The 15,209-nt window shown below is 35.5% G+C and overlaps 1 protein-coding gene across 1 annotated transcript in view; it reads right to left on the bottom strand.

Annotated features, from left to right (window-relative positions):
- Positions 1-15,209, bottom strand: part of LOC106876902 (WD repeat-containing protein 49) — a 66,856-nt gene that overhangs the window by 23,897 nt on the left and 27,750 nt on the right. Inside the window, exons 9-16 of the mRNA XM_014925654.2 lie at positions 14,851-14,920; positions 12,015-12,209; positions 9,433-9,475; positions 8,488-8,593; positions 6,756-6,913; positions 4,304-4,412; positions 3,464-3,570; positions 938-1,041 (exon numbers count right to left, since the gene is read on the bottom strand). Of these exons, the coding sequence (XP_014781140.1) occupies positions 938-1,041; positions 3,464-3,570; positions 4,304-4,412; positions 6,756-6,913; positions 8,488-8,593; positions 9,433-9,475; positions 12,015-12,209; positions 14,851-14,920 (892 nt within the window). The remainder of the gene's footprint in view (positions 1-937; positions 1,042-3,463; positions 3,571-4,303; positions 4,413-6,755; positions 6,914-8,487; positions 8,594-9,432; positions 9,476-12,014; positions 12,210-14,850; positions 14,921-15,209) is intronic.

Here is a 15,209-nt window from a genome sequence, read left to right as displayed (position 1 = left end):
ATATATATATATATATATAGGCACAGGAGTGGCTGTGTGGTAAGTAACTTGCTTACCAACCACATGGTTCTGCGTTCATTCCCACTGCGTGGCATCTTGGGCAGGTGTCTTCTACTATAGCCTCAGGCCGACCAAAGCTTTGTGAGTGGATTTGGTAGACGGAAACTGAAAGAAGCCTGTCGCATATGTGTATATATGCGTATATGTATGTGTGTGTATATGTTTGTGTGTCTGTGTTTGTTCCCCCAACCATCGCTTGACAACCGATGGTGGTGTGTTTACGTCCCCCGTAACTTAGCGGTTCGGCAAAAAAGACCGATAGAATAAGTACTAGGCTTACAAAGAACAAGTCCTGGGGTCGATATACTCGACTAAAGGCGGTGCTCCAGCATGGCCACAGTCAAATGACAGAAACAAGTAAAAGAGTAAAAGAGAGAGTAAAGAGATATATGAAGTGATTATTTGTCATATGAAACAATTATTATCTTAATGAGTGATTCTGGTCATAAAGAGCAAGAGGGACAACATATATTTTAAATTAACTATAAAATGCAGTAGGGACTGAATTTGGCCTTTGGTACTTCAGTTAGAAATCTGAACATGTTTTAATTTTATTCGATCCCATCAGCAAGACACAGTCTACACATTAATGTAAGATTTTAGAAGGATTATAGAGATATGGGAATTAAATAAATGGAACTTAGATCATTAAGAATAACATCTCAAAAGAACATATGAACCTCAAGCAATTGATATCTATAACATTAATATTTTCCTACAGCAATTCTACAGCTAAAATTTGGCAATTTATATTTCAATTTCCACATTTGCTAGAAATGTGAATCAATGTTATCACACACATTCTAATAACAGAAAGACTTAACAGAAAGAATTACAGAATAGATTTTCTGCAAAAACAAAAAGCAAATATAAATACCATCAATAAGTTCTTCCTTTTTCTTCTTGGTGAGTTCTTTTAAACAAAGTCCACTATTGTAGTTCCATATTTTAACATTTCCATCTTGGCCACCAGTTATCAATCTGAATACAAACAAATACAGTAGGGTCTCTCATGTGTGTAATGGTGTGTAAATGTTATATTGTCACCAAGTGAATGAAGTGAAAATCGGATGTGTAACTGCAAGAGTCACAAATTGTAAACAAAGTATACATCATCGTCAGTATTTGCAAATGGGAGAGAATATAGTGGTGCTGATTAGAACATTAATAATATGACTGAAGGAAAATACCCTAGGCAAGTATTCTCGATACTAAATACAGATATAGTAGGGTTTAACACATGTAATACTGTGAGTTGAAAAGTTTTGATTAACTAGGATTATTGCTGCAATTAATAGACAAAAAAAATCCTCTCAGTGTGCTTAAAATATAAAAGTAAGGGAGATAAATCCATGTTGATTGTATTTAGAAAATATAGAAAGTGTATTAGAGGTGGGTCTTCAACATTGTCAGGTGAAAATAACAAAGATATTTCAACCATCCACTCCAAACTGCATTTTCATGTTTTCCTATCCTAAAATTTCAATTTATTGACTCATTTTCCTGTTCTTAGCTTTTAACCCTTCAGTTTTCAGGTTATTCTGCCAATTGTATTGCTCATACAATGATATTCTTCTGAATTAATCATCTTGTAGATTTGAAATTTCAATGCTGTGATTATTTATTTTTTAGAATGACATTGTAGGGTAAGTGTGAGAGGTTGGATCTGGCCAGTTTCAACATATAACAAGTAGAATATTTGGGCAAGATATGGCCAGATAAAGCCTTTAGCATTCAGCGTAGTCTGTTAAACATAATACTTATTCAAATTGGGACTGTCACATTAAGTTGACAATTTACAACTGCTTTATCGTAACACTGCTGCATAAATCTCTCTGTGGGATTTATAATTAGATCATTTCTAATTATTCACATTGCTTTGAATTAATCATGCATTATCTCATAGTTTCAAGATTTCAGTGATGTGATTGTTTATGTTTATAATGACATTGTGGAATAGTAAGCAGAATGTCTTCCACCCCGACCCAGCCATTTAAAAATATTGGATTAGTCACAACTTGTAAATTTTACAGGACAGAAGGTGCTGCTGGGTAAACAAGGTGAGCAGAAGTTGATTTGGAACACAAGAGTTTGTCAATCGAATACACAAACACACACTGCAGATGATGAACAACTGTACTAGAATGGATTATAAAAGTTGACTGAACAGACAGATATACTATCACTGCAACCACCACCACCACCACTCTGCCACTGACACCATCACCTGTATTGATAGTGAAACTGTTGTTTACTGTCAGCAAACACATGTGATGAGAGAAAATGTGAACTCATTCACACGAATACACAGGCATGTGTGTGTGTGTACATACACACATACATAACAAGTTACGAGGTCTCTTCTCTATCCACTTTGAAGAGAGGTTCTAGTCTGAAGAAATACCATAAAGCTAAAATGCTAGATGGACATGAAACTCGGGGTAGCCCCATAGACCAGCCATAACTATCTTTATCTAATATGTGTGTGTGTGTGTATATATATATATATATATGAATGGATTTGGTGAATGGAAACTGAAAGAAGCCTGTGATGTGTGTGTGTGTGTGTGTGTGTGTTTGTGCATGAGCACATGCATGCTTGTGACTCCTCATCACTATCACATGGTTGTTGTAAATGAATGTCATTCATTTCCAATATTCTGTGAAGTCACGTCTGATCATAGAGAAGTATTAACTTGCTTGGAAACAGGTGAACGTTAGCAATAGGAAGGGCATCTGGCTGTAGAAAATCTGCCTCAATATACTCTGTCTGACCCATGCAAGCATGGAAAAGAAAAGAAAAAAGTCATCGTTGTCGTCTAATGTCTGTCTTCCATGTTGTCAGGATTCAATGACCCAGAAGACTGCATTCAAGCTCCAGTGCTTTTTTGGCATGGTTTCTATGACTGCATGCCTGTCCCAATGCTAACGGCTTCCACTTCCATCTATCAATTTCACTCACAACATAGTGGTTCACCCTCTGTTATAGTAGAGGACACAAGCTGACAAAGTCCACAGAGTGGGACAGAGCTCCTTACCACATGATTCTGAAGTGAACTTCTGCATCACACAGTCATGTCGGTAAATTTTAAATTATTCAGTCCCTTGAAACTTGCAACAGATACAATGAACAGAGGCCAAGTAAACAATCACAGTCTTTAGATGATTTATGAATGTCTACTTCGTATTTAGTCTGTAAAAACTGATTACATAGATACAGTGTTTGTGACATAAAAGATACTGGTAGAGTGTGTGAAAAAGATCGGTACAGTACAAGGATACATATAGGATGTAAATAAACTTAGTTTATTGATATAAACTGGAAACTCACTGCCTGCAGTTGGATTAATGCAATTTGTAAATGTTTACAGATGTAAGCAAGAGTTTGTAAACAGATTCTCACCTTCTTAAACTTTCATCAAAATTCATGCAAGTGACAGCTTTTTCTCCATGCGCATGACCAAACTGAGAGATAAAACTGCCAGTTACAACATCCCAAACTTTTACCTCCTGTAATCAAGAAATATTAAAATTATAACTATATAGATACAAGTGATTTAAAATACATTGAAATTGTATTTGTTACTGAAATAGTTATCACCAAAAATCCTGTCCTATTACACATCTCTCACTCCCTCCATTTCCAACTTGGTTAACCACAGCAAGACACCTGTCTCTGTCCTTCTATTCATACTCTAACCTGTCACCACCTGGCACAAAGCCACCTTCCTCAACACCACTTCCATCTCAGTTTAGGGGTCTTGTCTTGCAAGTTATTTGGGGACCTCACTGCTGCTTGTGCTGCATTAAAAGCACCTCATGTTCTCTGCAAAGTGGTTGGTGTTAGGAGCAGCATTCAGCAATAGTAACCATGCCAAAACAGACAGTAAAGTTTGGTGCAGTCCTCTGGCTCAATAGCTCGTCGAACTGGCTAACCCATGCTGGCATGGAAAATGGGTATTTCCTGCCATGGATAAAAGTGCATTACATCACATTACATCATACAAACATATTATAACACCAAACACATTTCCATATTTAATATATTTCATAACACACTATTTAGCATTGACACAGATTTATTCCAGAATATTTTGACTGGTGGATATTTAAATTTCTCAACAGTTTCTTATAAAAATTAATAAAGTTGATGTGGGAAAAATGGAAAAGAGATGAAAACCAAAGGACATGAAAGAGCAGGGGAAAATAAAATTTTTTTTTTGTATGTAAAACATTTACTTACAGATCCTTCTGAAGAAGTAACAATATGTTTGAAAATTTTATTGTACTTGACACTGGTTACAGGATCTGAATGAGATGTAGCGATATCAAAGAGTGACACAAGGCACGGCCTGAAAGAGAGATTAGCGGAAATTCATTTAATGGAAACTCAATGAGCTTTAACATGCATGTACACATTGCACACAGGGATTACACTTTTATGAAATCATCATCATCATCATCATCGTTTAATGTCCGCTTTCCATGCTAGCATGGGTTGGACGATTTGACAGAGGACTGCTGAACCAGATGGCTGCACCAGGCTCCAATCTGATTTGGCAGAGTTTCTACAGCTGGATGCCCTTCCTAATGCCAACCACTCCGAGAGTGTAGTGGGTGTTTTTATGTGCCACCAGCACGAAGGCCAGTCAAGTGGTACTGGCTACGGCCACGCTCAAAATGGTGTATTTTACGTGCCACCTGCACAGGAGCCAGTCCAGCGACACTGGCAACGATCTCGCTCAAATGTCTTTTCACATGCCACCGGCACATGCTCAAATGGTGCTATTTACATGCCGCTGGCACGGAAGCCAGACAGCTGCTCTGGCAACAATCACACTCGAACGGTGCTCTTAGTGCTCCACTGGTACAGGTGCCATCATGATTTCGCTTTCAATGCCCCAACAAGTCTTCGCAAGCCAAGTTTAGCATCCAATGAAGGAGACGTATATACAGAAAATGAATTCTAGAGAGCTGACTTTCTGGAAGAATTGAACACAGAGATTAGTGCAGGGTTGGATGTGATGGAGACAATATAGAGGACAAAAAGAGAGATGAATGAGTCAAAAGTGTAGGGTCTGAGTTGAGGTGGCATAAGAGCAGCCATCCTTGAGTAACATAGACCATTGTAGTAGCAGTAGAAAAAGCAGAAAGCGAAGACAGCATGTCTGCAGGCCAGAGGTTTTTATGTTTAGTTAACACAAGAAAACAGCTGCAACACAGCTTACCTCTGACCTGTACAACATATGAATAATTTAAATCAGTTAAACAACCAACAGATGCAGTTTAACTGTGACCACAAAATTAAATAAATACAATTGTATTTTACAGGTCTACATTTCACAAGTTTGAAATAATGAATACAATATAAACAACTGTTTTTAACTCAACATATATTATCATATGTGTAATGTGTGTTTGTGGCATATGTGTGTATGAGTGTGTGTGTGTGTGTGTGTGTGTGTGTGTGTGTGTGTGTGTGTGTGTGTATGGTTGAGTGTATAGTGCTAGACTATTCACTTATATATAATGTGTTCACATTCTTTTACAAGCTTATCATTATGACTCTGAGAATGACACTGAACATTGCATGTCTTAAAATACTTATAAGAAAGTTTGTCAGAGGGAGAAGTGCAACACCCACAACCCTTTTTAAGGATCTAAAGTTCATGGGAAGAAGTTCTCTTCAGACTAGAGACCTGGCCTGAAAACTTGCAATTAAGTGGATTCTGTTATGGGCATTCAGCTATAGGCACTCAAGTGCCAGGTAATGGTATTAAACTTAGTTGCCAGGGAAAGGACCAAACACCTGCAAATATTTGTAAGATTTGTCCTGCGTAGATAACTGAAAGGAAACAACCTCTGTATTTCCTTTCACAGAGAATTTGTATGGATGTTACATCAAAAGGATACTAGGAGTTGATGAAGCAATGAGGTAGCCGCTATATGGTTCGTTGATCTACCTGATAAAAATCAGTCCACCATATCATCTTAAAAATCACATCTTGCATTCTTTTTAAAGAGGAACACTTTTGGTAATGTAGTCTGAACACACTGTGGCTGGATGAAAGACAGGCTGATAAGATCATGGGTAAATTTGATCAGAGATGATTGGTGGCTAAAATATAACAACTATGAGTTGTTTCAACAAACAGCATTTTTTTATAAAAACATGTACTAGTTTGTTGATAAGCATATGTGTATATTCTTTTATAGTGGAGGCGCAATGGCCCAGAGGTTAGGGCAGCGGACTCGCGGTTTCAATTCCCAGACTGGGTGTTGTGAGTGTTTATTGAGCGAAAACACCTAAAGCTCCACGAGGCTCCAGCAGGGGATGGTGGTGAACCCTGCTGTACTCTTCCACCACAACTTTCTCTCACTCTTTCTTCCTGTTTCTGTTGTGCCTGTAATTCAAAGGGCCAGCCTTGTCACACTGTGTGTCACGCTGAATATCCCCGAGAACTACGTTAAGGGAACACATGTCTGTGGAGTGCTCAGCCACTTGCACGTTAATTTCACGAGCAGGCGGTTCCGTTGATTGGATCAACTGGAACCCTCGACGTCGTAAGCGATGGAGTGCCAACAACATATTCTTCTATATGCATGTGTGCATGTGTGACAGTGAATGAGTTTGTGTATCTATATGTGTATACGTGATATACATTAAAATATAAATTTGGAAATAACAAATATACTTTGATTTGATCTTCATGCTTAAAGTAGCAAGAACATTCGTTGTGAATGCTAAAGTCTTTGAAATATTAGAGTAGTAGACAGTGCTTAGGTCTCCATGGATAAGGTGTGACTTTGGTCGAACAGTATTAATACAACTATAATCCGTAGCATTCCACACCTAAAAAAAAAATTGAAAGTTAAAAAAATTAAGAAGAGCATAAATGAAACAAAGGAATTGTAAAACTAAGACTTAGTGAATAGAAAATACATATCTATGAAGATTTAAGGAAATCTGGCAGAGGAATACACTACTAAATGGTTGACATAACAATTTTGTTTTTTATTACAAATCTTTTTAGTTATACATTCAAGACTGGTGTATATTGTCAACAAAACTTTCAATTGAAAATAACTGTTTATAATCGTTTAATGTCTCCCTAACTGTTGAACACCACTAAAAGCTTTGTTTTCTTGTAACATAGTAAAGCTAGTCATGTCGTGTGTTTGACCCCAAATAATTGATTATTGCCAGACTTGCTATAAGATGTAAATAGAATTAACAGCTTAGCTTAATAGAGACATTATGTAAAACTCACTGCCAATTTACAGCCTTCACACATACAATTTACCTTTAGTGAAGATTGAAACTTCAATATTTCTAATGAACCACAATTTACTATTTACTCTATACTTATGTAAGAGGAAAAATTCTGGAGGTCAGCCAGAGATATGAATATATTCTGAAGCATTTCAAATTAGTATTTTAACAAACCAACAACTAACAAAATAGATGTAAAGTACACAAAGTCTGTATTGAAAACAACTTTTAAAAATCCAATGTAAAAAACCCCCCAAAACATAGCACATATATATGAAGTACACAATAAAAACTAGTAACCAAGAACCGTAAATGGCTTAAAATATTTGAGGGTGATATTGTGAAGATATTTTGTTCATTTACTCACTTTACATCTGTTTTTCCATGATAGCATGGGTTAGATGAATATATTACTGAGGCATTGTTTTATGACCAGATGCCCTTCTTGTCACCCTGCTTGGAGGCACAAAGTGAGTGGATAAAGCTAGTGACAGGAGAAATGCCAAACAACATCAATGAGTGCTAATGTAAACAAATACACACAGACATTATCATTTTCTGTCTACTAAATCCACTCCTACAGCTTTGGTTGGCATGGGGCTGGCTATAGCAGAAGATACATACTAAAGGTGCTGAGTAGTGGAACTGAACCGGAACAAATTGTACAATTTCGTCCGGGAAAGGTTTTATTTTACAGCCTATTTTATCTGTAATTATGACTAACATCACTTTATGCTTTCAGTCACTAGATTTATTTATATTTACCTATACACTAATTAATCAAGCTTATCATTCCAGTAGTCATATATAAACTTTTCTTCATCAAAAAATATAATAAAAGTGATATATGTCACACACACTGACAGAATTATTTAATTTGTAAGGTGATTACCAACATTTATTACCAACTTGTTGATCTCCTCTTCCATAACAAGATATTTCTCCTTCCTACTTTTTAAAATGTAATATCTAAATAAGATTATAATTTAGATGCCAATGCCCCAAAGTGGTTTTGGTAGATTTGGATAAGATGATGTTGGTTCATCTGAACTATGGTTTAATAATACTGAATGAGTTCCATAAAGAAGGTTAGCTGAAGAAATAATGCTTTAAAAAGTATAAGAGAAATAAAGAAGAAGATACAATTTCCTTACCTTAATACATTTATCAGACGATACACTGAATATCCAATTGTCTTCCTCACTGTAGTATACATAGAAAATCGGAGCGGAATGTCCATGAAGTATATCAGTTGGTTTTCTGAAGATAAATTCAAGATAACGTCAATACAACATTTATTAGTTGTTTTTAGGAGTTGCAGAGGTCAACTGTTGACCTATTATTGATTTCTCCAGACAACTGTTAGTGTGTTCTTGAGTAAAGCACTTCATTTCATGTTGATCTGCAATCACTTTCACACCTGACAGGTGATACATCATACACCTGTTCAGACAATGTTGGTTTGATGGGAGAGGGAGTGAACTAATGTACAGCACATATATTTGATCATTATAAACAGATCATTTATGTTGTCCAGCAAGACATTGCAGAACTGTCTTTGTCAGACTACAAGAGACTATCCATTATACAACTGCTATTAACAATATCGAATTATCCAGTAAATTCATTAATTCTTAGATGGTAGGGAGAAGTTTAGAAGAGATTTAGCTGTTATTTCCTATGGATTTTGAAGTCAGGTTTTGTAAGTGATTGATGACGGTTGGAAAAATTATTCTGCAATTATATTTAGAAAGTGATGACAAGATGTGTTACCTGTGTGTGAGGATGTTTGTATATTTGTAATATTCAAAAGTGAGATGCGATCCTCAATCAAATGGAGGTATGAAATATTCAGACTGTTGATCTGTTGATTGTACCTTGTTCTATGACCAACCACTTACACGTTAGATCTGCTTGATCTGGAGTGAAATAACAACAATAACAACAGCAGCACAGCCATGCCTCTAAACCATTAACTTTTCTTTTTTTTCTTTGCTATCGATTCTCTTGTATGTCATTCATGCTAGTTTAATTTTTGGTTAATTTTTAGACTAGCGATTGGTAATAAGTTACCTGTTATGAAATACATATCTACATACCCAGGTACATAAGGGTTCCAAATTCGGATTAGACGATCCATGCCTAAAATGTAATAATGGAAAGTACATGAAGAACCAGAATAATATTTTAATAAATCATGTTGAAATGCTAGCATTTGTTTATTGTTTTATAAGTACATTTGAAGGAAATGAGCATAAAGTACATTTGTAGGAGAGGAGTATATCTGATTGAGTTAACTAAAGTACATGATCGGTATTCATTTGAATGAGCAGGTTTCTATGTGGACACTCAACCTGTAAGAAACAGCAGTCAGATCTCCCTCAAATCATATCTTACAGTATTAAAAACGGAAAGACGACATTGAATAATACTGTCCTAAATATACAATAACTAATAGACTTGGTTGCTCTTGGCTGGAACACCAGTGATACCAGGTCTGACATGAGACTAAACAGCATCTGCTGTTCATTAAATTATCTTGAATTCAAAGAAGAATATAGAACAAAAAGATTAAATGTTGAAAGACAATTATTTAAGTGTTACCATTTTCATTAAATTACAACAAACATGTTAATTTAAATTGAACTGGGCTTTTCCTGGTTACTGCAAACATTTTCTGTTTACTCAGCCATCATTATTGTCAATATCACTATCTTCATTTTGTATCTACTTTTTGTAACCTTCAAGGGTTGGGTTCTATGCAGCACAGTAAATCACCATTCTTCTCAGAATTGTATTATTTCATTGATGCAGCACAACATCCTAAAATTTGTTCTCCCATTTCCTTGGTTTTTCTTCTACCCCTGTTTGTAAACAGCACTTTTGCACTCAGTGCTCATCATAACATGGCTAAGATAGGTCAGTTGTTTCTGACAATTCTAAAATTGTAGAGTTGCCAACTAAGCAAAGCTGGTTTAAGCTGGTTTGAACTGGTATTGAGCTAACAAGTGTAGTGTAGAACAAACCAGTTTAGTATGAGGAGTTAATGCATTTTAATAACGATAATAGTTTTAATGTTGTTAACTACATTAAAGCGCATATTTTACAAATTTCAAGCAAAAATAAACTATAGATCAATGGTTCTCCAACTTTTCACCTTAGCTCTCCTTTCTATTGAGTGGCATTCCACAAATGTCCTCTCCTTGTGTTTTTGAGAAAAATAAAAGCAAATTTCTTTTTGATCCAACAGAGGATAATATGTGTAGTGGTTTATTATCCACTTCATAAATTGGTTGTACCTACATGTGTATGCTACATGTGTACCTTCATGTACATGCTACCCCAACCTCTGGCCAAAAACTACTCTGCCTCTGAGATCCCCTCCACATATCTGTTCCACTCAATATCCTGACAAAGAAAAGGGGTTGTTCAAATGTTCTGCTTCTTAATGTGACATCACTTCTCTTCACTTCTGGTCCTGATATCACTCTTCCACATTTTCTTTTACTAACCCATCAAGCATGAATCTCTTTTTAAATATTTGCAGAGTCTAGTGCCCCTCTGTTAAATTTTAATGGATATTACTAAAGAATGCAAGAGTTTACATAATGAAACTGTATTGAACTTTCGCACTTCATCAGCCATATTTTCTGTTCACAAATAGCACAATGTCTTACTCACATTTTAATCCAGACAAAGATTCTTTTTGAAAAGGTATTTAATATATAAAGTAGTGTACCTAGTTTGAATATTGTATTTCTAAGAATCATAACCATTCCAAATACCCTCACCACATAGCTGTTCCCCCATCATGGTTTATTATTTAAACTTACGTTGATTCCTCTGTGGTGTTGTTTTTGCATTTATAATAAAATAAATATATACAAATTATAAAAATAATTTTTTTAAATATACAGTACAATACTGTTTCTGCTTCATGGATTGTCACCTATTACGGGGGTGGGTGGGTGGAACATAACACCTGCATTAGTTGAGGGATTACTGTACTCCCATAATGTTCCCTTGATATTTGCTGTTTCAAACTGAGCTCACAACAGCCGAGGGCTTTATCATACTAACAATGCCATCAATGGCTTTACTAATCAGGTAAAGAAGCACTGCTATATATATATATGGTGAATAAGTCAAATATTTCCCATGTAAATAAAGGCAAATGGGAAATACAGCTGGGACACCAGACCTATTGACTTACAGTAAGAAAGGACAAGTATGAAGTGAACGACCTTCATATGAACCACTACTATTGCTGTTGCATAAACACAAACACAAACTCAATGTATATGATTGCAGGTTGTTCAAACTGGTAGAAATAGCAGTCAGATCTCTCTCAAATCACACGCTCAGTATCTTAAAAAAACATGTAGGGCACATTGTATAATGTAGTCTTAAATATACTGTTCGAATAATAAAAAAAAACCCACAAAAAACAATGGACATAGATGGTATGTTGATGATCATAGATTTGTTGGATCAATGCTAATCTGGGATAAATAACAACAAGAACATGAATAGTTCTTATTCTGCTGCATTACATCTTTGGACAGCTAAGTTTATATTTGGGTTACCACTATCACAATTATAAATCAATTAGTTAATCATGAAATTTATTCAAACAGATTACACACACACACACATAGATATACTATTTCGTAAGTCATACCTCCAGTTACAAGTATGTTCTTTTTCTTGTTGAAATCAAAACATTTCACTCCTTTGTGTACTTTAAAAGTTGTCTGATCATGTTCAGATCTTGATTTCGGTGGCTCTAATTCTCCAATTAAGCTGTTTTTAGAAAAACTATTTTCTTTGACAAACTTCATTTGCTGCTCAACATCAACACTGCTGATAGTACAACCTGTTGTAATTAAAATGATTTCGAGATAATTATAAAATAATATCAATAAAGTAAAACTTGTTAGGTTGTGTTTTAAAGAACTAAAATCTTTTGAAGAAGTGTTAAAAAAATGATATTTTATAAGGAAGCAATGGAAACAAACCATTTCACTCTATTTTATAAAAGACAGACTCTAGAGTAAAAATTATTTGCCAACATAAGGTGGCAGTCCTGGTTAGGACGATTGTTACTGTTATTTAGCCCCAGGAACCATTGTCTCCAGCTGGCTATACGACACACTATCTGTGTCATTATAATTTTGAACAAGGGAGTTTAATGTCCCCACTCAGACTGTATGTGGAGGCACATAGCCTAGTGGTTAGAGCAGCAGACTTGCAGTCGAGGGATCATGGGCTCAAATCTCAGACCGGGTGATGTGTGTGTTTATGAGTGAAATACCTAAAGCTCCGCATGGCTCTGGGAGAAGGTAATGGCGAACTTCTGCTGACTCTTTCGCCACAACTTTCTCTCACTCTTTCCTCCTGCATCTAGCAGCTCACCTGTGATGGACCAGCATCCCGTCCAGGTGGGGAACCTATATGCCAATGAAACCAGGAAACCAGCCCTTATGAACCAGGCATGGCTCATGAAGGAACAAACAACAACAACTGAAACTGTATGATATGTGTGTAAGAATGTAATTTTGTATGGCAGAGAAATTTAGGAAGTGAATCTGAAAGCTCTACAGTAATGAGAGAGGAATGAAATTAATACAACACATTAAATTTGTAAGTTTAATTATAATATAACTTGATTAGAAGTTAATTGCAAAAGTGATTGACTATCAAAGAACAATTACTACATTTGTTTAACCCTTTGGCATTTAAACTGGCCATACCTGGCCCATAGCGAAGGCGCATGGCTCAGTGGTTAGAGTGTTGAGCTTACGATCGCGAAGTTGTGAGCTCGAATCCCGGACTGGGTTGCGTGTTGTGTTCTTGAACAAGACAATTTATTTCACGTTGCTCCAGTTCACTCAGCTGTAGAAATGAGTTGCGATGTCACTGGTGCCAAGCTGTATCGGCCTTTGCCTTTCCCTTGGATAACATCGGTGGCATGGAGAGGGGAGGCTGGTATGCATTGGCGACTGCTGGTCTTCCATAAACAACCTTGCCCGGACTTGGTCAGTCATGACTGAAGGGGGTCTCAGATCTGGCCCAAATATTCTAACTGTTTTATGTTCACATCAGCCAGATCCAGCCTCTCACACCAACCTTACAATGTTGTTCTAAAAATGAACAATCACAACACTGAAATCTCAAACCTACAAGATAATACTTGATTAATTAAAAACAATGTGCATAATTAAGCATTGCATTTGGTTGAATAATCTTCACTCTGAATGTTTAAACAAGTAATTACCAACAGATGTTACACACCAAATGAAAAATAAATTTTGTGTGATGGCAGCAGTATAAAGTGGCCATAGTTAAGGAAAATGGCAAAATTATTGGAATTAAACTGTTAGATTCTCTAAGAACATTAGGTCATCATTGATGAGATAATACAGAATCAAGGGACATCATATATATATATATATATATATATATATATATATATATATATATACATACATACAAAGAGAGAGAGAAAGAGAGTATTTTGAGTGTTATTATTTTGTGAATTGTCTAAGACAGGATAAGTAGGTGATGAAATATTGTAGAATAACTCATAGGTTTAGTACTTTGATAAAGCATATTTCATACTTTTATATTCACAGTTTATACTCTGTCATAGTGGTTGGTTGTATGGGGCAGGGGTCATGTGAAAATAATAATATTAATTTTGCTTTCCAGCACATTCATATATTAATGATTTCTGCTTTAATAGTGGATACAGAAGAAAAAAAAGCAAGGTAACAAAGTAGACAACTTCAATATTTTCAAACTCACTGCAAGGATTCACTAAGAGACTTGACAAGTGCAGAATTTGGGCCCTAATTTGACAATCAATATTGCATTTGTTGCAGTGTGTGTGTGTGTGTGTGTGTGTGTGCGATGATGTTATGTTTATCAGATAGGTAGGCATAAAATCTAGAACAGCCTTGCTTGTAAGACGGTCTCATCTGTGGTTTTGGATATGGTCCGGAATGTTTAAGTGTTAAGCTTTTCACTACAAATGCTCTGTGACCAGATTTGTGAACACTTTGGTACCATAAGCATTATTTTAACTCTATATAAGGAAAAGATGTTCAAAACAGAAGTTTTTTTGTATTTTTTTAGTTCCCAGCATTGCACAGGGATGAAATTTAGAGTGAAACAGAAGGATCAACAGTGATTAGAGAAGAAAAATATTAATATGGTAGATTACTTCTGTAATTTTGATGATAAGAGAGTTCAATTACCAATTAGTTAAGGAACTGACTGACTATCAACAGTACTATTAGACATGAACAATGTGTAGTTATTGAAGTTTGGTAGACACAGTAACATTAACTATTTAACTGTGAAATAGAAATGGAACTAATTTAAACTGAATACAATGAAGTCAATAACATAATGTGACCTATGAATCTATAGAAAAGGAATTCAAAGCTTGACCTATAAGCAACATTTTATCAAATCAAGAACAACAAATCAAATAATAAGTAAAGTGCGTATACCTATAACTAATGCTGAATTAGCATCATTAGAACACGATATAACTTGTTTAATTTGTGGACAGTATTTAACCTGAAAATAAATAAAACATAAACAATCAGACACATAGCAACTGTTTTATGTTTGTAAATTTACTTTTCACAAAACGTAACTCTATACCAATTATTAATATCATCAAATGTATTTTACTTGTATAACTCCATCATGTTACATTTATGAAGTGATCTTGCTATATATATCTATAAAAGAACATTATTATTCATAATAAATAATAATATTAGTGGCCGCAAGCATAACACCATATAGGTTAATTAATAAGAGTGTGTGCGGGTGTGTGTGTGTGTGTGTGTGTGTAAGAATA

Source organism: Octopus bimaculoides, chromosome 16, assembly GCF_001194135.2.
Source record: "Octopus bimaculoides isolate UCB-OBI-ISO-001 chromosome 16, ASM119413v2, whole genome shotgun sequence".
NCBI classification, from domain to species: domain Eukaryota; kingdom Metazoa; phylum Mollusca; class Cephalopoda; order Octopoda; family Octopodidae; genus Octopus; species Octopus bimaculoides.
Note: the sequence above shows the minus strand (reverse complement) of the source record. Positions and strands in the feature narration are given on the sequence as shown.